The following is a 6,113-nucleotide window of genomic DNA, read 5'->3' on the forward strand; positions in this document are numbered from 1 at the left end:
CCATGGGCGGTGGCGGCTGCCGCTGTTGCGCCCTGAGTTGGGTCAGGCTGAACCCAGAGTTCTGAGATCCAAAACTAGGAAGTGATAAAGATATTTGGTATTGTGTTGGTTTTCCTTATTCTCTTTTGTATGATATTCTGTTTATTCTTGACCCTTCTTTATTGCGTATGTAAGATTTGTAAACTTAGCTACTTCGTGTCACCTGCTTGCCATATGGCTGTTGTATGTGTTAAAAAATTTGAGCAAAATTCTTATCTTGGATAAGAAAAATGAAAATTTGCCATACCTGATATGTATTTGTATATACCTTTTTTGACCAATAAAAACTTTTTGAACAAAAAAAAAAAAAAAAAAAAGAATGCTAGAGGATGTGAAGATCTCTATAAATGACTTTTTTTCCCCCTCTTTTGTCTTAGGCTGGACTATTCTGGGATTGCTCTTCTCATTATGGGCAGTTTTGTCCCGTGGCTTTACTATTCTTTTTACTGCAACCCTCAGCCCTGCTTCATCTATCTGATCGTGATCTGTGTCCTGGGCATTGCAGCCATCATAGTTTCACAGTGGGATAGGTTTGCAACCCCTGAATATCGAGGAGTACGAGCAGGTGAGGTTTCTAGAATGGTCTTTGCAACATATTGTATATCTGAGGTGGAATGAGAAATTGAACTCGCATAAACGATACTGTCCCCTTTAAAATTACATAATGCAATTGTCACTTAGATTTGCATAATGTAACATTCCAGTCATGTCTGTTCTTGTAGCAGAAGGCCTTGTGACAACATTAAAACATGTCTGTTAACGGCCTATGAATATCACTTCACACACATATATAAAGTGTTATCAGTCCCTAATCTTATATTTTGGGGTGCATGGAGATAAAACCGAACTCCCAAACGTGAAATGGTAACTGTGGATAACGCTGTCTAATTGGCTACTCTTTACAAACATTTAAGCCGAAATATATTTGTTTCTGAAAATATCACAAGATTGTTTTTCCTGCCTTGTGGGTTCTGACTGTACCCATTATTCAGCATTTTGTTTGTGGGACTGCAAGCTAAGAAACCTAGCCATTGATGTCAAGCCTGTCGGATTAATAGGACAGGATCTGGCACTGCCTGAATAGCTGGCGAATTACACTAGATGTGAGATATTTAGGTTTAAGAGACTTCATGTAAAAACTCCACATGCTCAGCAAAAATGCTAGCTGTTGATTTTGGGGTGCATCTTCTGGGTATTAAGATTAAAATTAAATTTATAAAATTATGAAAAGAGAAAGTGAGTTATTTAATTAAAGTTATATGATTGGTTACATTAATTTTAAGAGGTGTTTATAATAAAATAATGTGAATAAAGTGATTTTGGACTTGGTATTTCTTTGATTTTTAGATTCGTGTGCGGTATTGGGTATAGGCTACATTTGCATGTCATAATACAAAAATACGTTTAGTACTTTTTACCAAAGGAAAAACATGTCAAAAATGACTTAATTTTATGAATTATAAAGATGCTGTATTTTTTTTTTTTTTTTTTGGCCAGAGTTTGTGTTACGGTAGAATGCCTCTGGTTCAATAGCAAAGCAGGTTTGATTGGTAGTTAATAATGTAAGTTAATATAATATTTTCACCACAATGGCAGAGGTTATGGCAGCTCACAGCTTCTGTGAATTCTTTCTGTTTGCGTAAGTAACAATAAACCATGGTTGGCATTCCTCTGTTAGTGGTGGCAGACAGTGAAGTTATAACTGGAATGATCAGGAGAACCACTTTATATGTAGTCCTCAACTTATGACTTAGTGACCATTTGAAGTTATGAGGGAAATCCCCCACCCTCAAAAAATGGATTCATTTTTTGACTGGATTCAAAGTTCTGACTGCCAAGCCCCTCCGTGATCACATGATTGCCTTTACAGACATCGGTTGTGTTCTGTAGTCAACATGACTGCAATTTACTTTTTTTTTTTTTTTTTTGGCTGGGAATCAGCATTTACCGGTACTTAAAATTTCTTGCAAAAACCACCCATTGCAGACAGTGGATTCATTTAACAACTGTGGCATTCAGTTAACAATCAGGATTCGCTTAATGACCACAAAAATGTTTTAAAATTGGATCAGCCACATGAGGAACCTTTCAACAGCCAGCACAACTTACAACCGTAATTCTGGGCTCAATTATTTATCCGGGTACTTACGAGACCGCCTGCTGTTACCTTATGCCTCCCACCGACCCGTACGCTCTCACAGAGAGGGTCTTCTTAGGGTGCCGTCCGCCAAACAGTGTCGGCTGGCGGCCCCCAGGAGCAGGGCCTTCTCTGTTGGAGCTCCGTCGCTCTGGAACGAACTTCCCCCTGGCCTACGTCAAGTGCCTGATCTTCGGACCTTTCGCCGTGAGCTAAAAACACACTTATTTATTCAAGCAGGACTGGCTTAATAGTTTTATTAAATTTTAATTGGGTTTTGATTCTTTTAGGGTTTTTAAATTTTCAAATTTTAATGTCGGCCTTTTTTGTAATTTGCTCTGTTTTAAATTTTGGTTTTAATTGTATATATATTGAGTTTTTATCTTTGGCTGTACACCGCCCTGAGTCCTTCGGGAAAAGGGCGGTATAAAAATCTAATAAATAAATAAATAAAATAAATAAATTACAGTTGTAAGTCAAGGACCACCTTTAATTAATTGAAACCATTAATCCTATCAGTTCATGAAAGCATTTAGACATTAAAGAGCTTTGGTGTTTTTTCTTTCGAGACCCTGAGTTTTAACTCCATGATCTCATTTTGCCCTGATTGACTTTCTATGCAAGGCTGAATCTGATGCACTCCCTTTGTCTCCTAGGAGTGTTCCTGGCCCTGGGTCTTAGTGGTGTGATTCCCACCCTGCACTTTGTCATCTCGGAAGGGCTCCTCAAGGCTGCCACCATGGGTCAGATAGGATGGCTGGCCCTCATGGCCTGTTTGTACATCACTGGCGCTGGCTTGTATGCTGCTCGTATCCCAGAGAGATTTTTCCCGGGCAAATGTGACATCTGGGTAAGTATAGCTATGACCTGTCAGGCGTATGCTAACATTTGAAGCTATAAGGCGGTTCTAGCAGTGTCTCTGTTTAGTCCTGTTGTGAAACAGAAGGCTGAATAGGCAGTTGAAAGCCACAGCACCTAGCAAATTCATTGGCTTTCCAGAAAGAGAGGGGGAAAGAAAAACGCGTGAACTATCTCAGTGTTCACTATCAGAGACAGAGTGGCATGTGGCTATAGAAATGCAGTTTTTTGAAATGGCTATTCACAGCAAATTTGTCCTCCTCATCTTAAGCCTTGAACAGGTGCAAATTGCCACTTGAGGTTTTACTGGGCTCGAGGACATGGAACAAGGGAGTTTCCTAGCAGATAAATTGTTTGTTTGTCCCTTAGCAGGCTAGTCCTGTGTTCTAGGAGCTTTGGAAGACTGCTGTTATCATTTGGTGCTTGTTCTGAAAAAAATACTTCATTTTCTAATAATGTTCTGTCTCTCTTTCTCTCTGTGTGTTTCCCCCCCCCCCCCTGTAGTTCCACTCCCATCAGCTCTTTCATATTTTCGTGGTGGCTGGTGCTTTTGTGCACTTCCATGGCGTTTCAAATCTTCAAGAGTTCCGTTTCACCGTTGGGGGAGGCTGCTCAGAGAACGAGATGCAGTAAAAACCGTCCCCTGTTGAGGATCATAACCAAAACTGAACCATGGGAGCAGTCAATCCACACTTCGCCTACAATAGTGTGGAAGCTTTGCAGGGAATCTTTTAAGTATGAGATGGGAGAAATATTCATACCTCAAACAATGGAGTGAATTGGTTCTGAAGACGTGGACATTCTTAAATCTTAACTTATTCCTGGGATCTGCAACTGAAGCAAGAAAAAAAAAACCCTTTCTTAATCAGCTTACGTTCAATGCCATATTTATTTGTAGAAAATAAGAGAGGTTATCTTGGGGAAGAGCTTGGCAATTTTTTCTTTTCTTTTTTTAAAAATCTAGCTTAATTAAGATTTGTATCTTGTTCAGGTAAGTTGATTTTTAGATGCCCTTTTGGGAGAAAAAAAATGTAAATAAGATTTCTAACTTTCCGTTTGATTAAAAAGTTTCTATAAATGTTTTAAAAAGGGGGGGGGAGGGAGATGGTTTTTGTATTGGTTGCAACATGCAAGTACCACACACTGTTTCTATTTTGCACAAATTCTTAAAACGTGCAAGAAAGCTAGGTGAAACTCCTGAAATCAGGCATCTGGATCCTGTAGATTCTTCCTAATTCTGGTGTATACTGATTGGCTCGATCCAGGGGACCCAGTCCGCTGCCTACAAGACTCGAGAGCAAAGAAGAGCTTAACTGATTAGGCTGTTCAGAAAGCAGAGGCCAAAGGCGCCAAGGCCAGGCCTTCTAAGTTGTCCTCTGGGGTGTTTTTTTAAGATTCCTTCATTGGCCTTCTGCTACATTGGGGTTCAACGGCTTAAGGCACAATGTGGCATATATCCTGACCTCTTGGGGGTCTCTCATCAGTGTTTCACCATTCTTTTGGGTGTGCTGTTTTGTTTATCCAAGTGCAATTGTTGGGTACCAATCTTCTAGGTGATCTGGCCTGGGCTGGAAATGGTCTCAAGGGGGATGGGAAGTACACACAAGAAAGCAACTTTCCTTTTGTTTGTTTTTTTGTTTTTAATCTAAGAAAAAGAAGATTGGCTGTCTATGTGTTAATCCGTTATGGTGTGCGTGTGTGTGTGTGTGTGTTGCTGAGTGACAGTAACACACGGTTGTCTGTATTAAATCCACTGAACTCTGCGGGCTGCAATAGTAACACTGCCATTCTTTTCCCTCTTTCTCCTGGGGCTTAGGACAATACTGTGCACTATTTTTAATAAGTGAAAAAGCAAACAAAACCCACAGGACAGGCTTTCCCTTCTGCTCGTTAAAGTAGCGCTTTGTGGCGAGAGGAGGTTGTGAGCGCTTTCAAATGTTTCCAATTTAACGGTAGGAGGCCAGGAGTATTTGAAGAGGAGAGAGTTATGACACAACAAAGCAGTCCACAGGACAAGTGAGAAGAAGTATTGCTTATTGCTGGCGAGCAATATTGAATCTAGAAAGAAACATCTGAGCAAAATGCAGAATTCATAGACTAGCCATTTGTCTCACCGTAAGGACAAACAATTTAGCCTGTAGTTGAGTTATCAAGGATCGATTGTGGGGCAACAGAATTGGTTATGGTTTTAAAATGTTACATTTTTATAAAGAAATCCTTGGTCTTCCCCTTAGCTCTTCTTCTGAAATGGATTCCTCTTAAGTATTTAAACCTGCAGGAGGTGCTTAACTGGTTCTTGTAGGCAAATTCAAATATGGATGTGTTCTGGAGAGGATCATGATACTAAGTTCAGGTAAAAATCGCAGGCTAATATATTTCAATGTGTTGATCCCAAACTCTGAAAAACAGAATAGTATTAATCGAATCCCTTCAACCAAACTGGGAAACCAGTTACGAGAAACTTTGGAGTTTTGTGTTTATGGAATCAGCTGGTAATAGGATAGCTTACCTAAAGTGGGGAAGTGGTAATACATATCACACCCGGGCTTACCTGTTTGAGAAGCACTTTTACAGGTGTATCTCTGTATATACCAGCAGAGAATATATCTCCCTACTCTGGATTACCCTTGCTCATTCTGAATGTGGCACTTGCAATCCAGTCCAAACAGCACAGAACCTGTACAGAATACAATGCACCATTTTGCTGTCCTTAACCCCCGATCTTCCCGTTGAAGATATTTTGTGTCCCAATATGAAAAACTGCATAGCTGTGCACTTTTTCTGTAGTGCTTGCTGAGACTTCCTCCCAGGTTGGCACCTGAACGCCTTACTCTCAGCAACTGGAGGTTCGCTTTGCTTTCTTTTGGTGTGTGTGCAGGGTTCAGCATAGCGTAGTTGAGATATACAGCTCCCCCCATTAACTAGTGGCCTTGTTCAGTATTTTCATTTCTAATTGCTCACTGTTGAAGGCAACAAAGCACATCTTGGATTTTGAAGATTGGGGAGGGGTCTCCAACCAATGGGATCCCATTACTTGTTGTATTCTGAACTTCTAATAAAAAGAACAAATGTAAAACGG

At 40.2% G+C, this 6,113-nt stretch overlaps 1 protein-coding gene across 2 annotated transcripts in view; it reads left to right on the forward strand.

Moving 5' to 3' along the window:
* ADIPOR2 (adiponectin receptor 2) overlaps positions 1 to 6,113 on the forward strand; it is a 43,064-nt gene extending 36,951 nt beyond the window's left edge. For both annotated transcript variants that reach the window (XM_058190912.1, XM_058190913.1), the window contains 3 exons: positions 417 to 604; positions 2,833 to 3,026; positions 3,539 to 6,113. In XM_058190912.1, the coding sequence (XP_058046895.1) occupies positions 417 to 604; positions 2,833 to 3,026; positions 3,539 to 3,667 (511 nt within the window). In that variant the 3' untranslated portion in view covers positions 3,668 to 6,113. The remainder of the gene's footprint in view (positions 1 to 416; positions 605 to 2,832; positions 3,027 to 3,538) is intronic.

This window comes from Ahaetulla prasina, chromosome 7, assembly GCF_028640845.1.
Source record: "Ahaetulla prasina isolate Xishuangbanna chromosome 7, ASM2864084v1, whole genome shotgun sequence".
Classification (NCBI taxonomy): domain Eukaryota; kingdom Metazoa; phylum Chordata; class Lepidosauria; order Squamata; family Colubridae; genus Ahaetulla; species Ahaetulla prasina.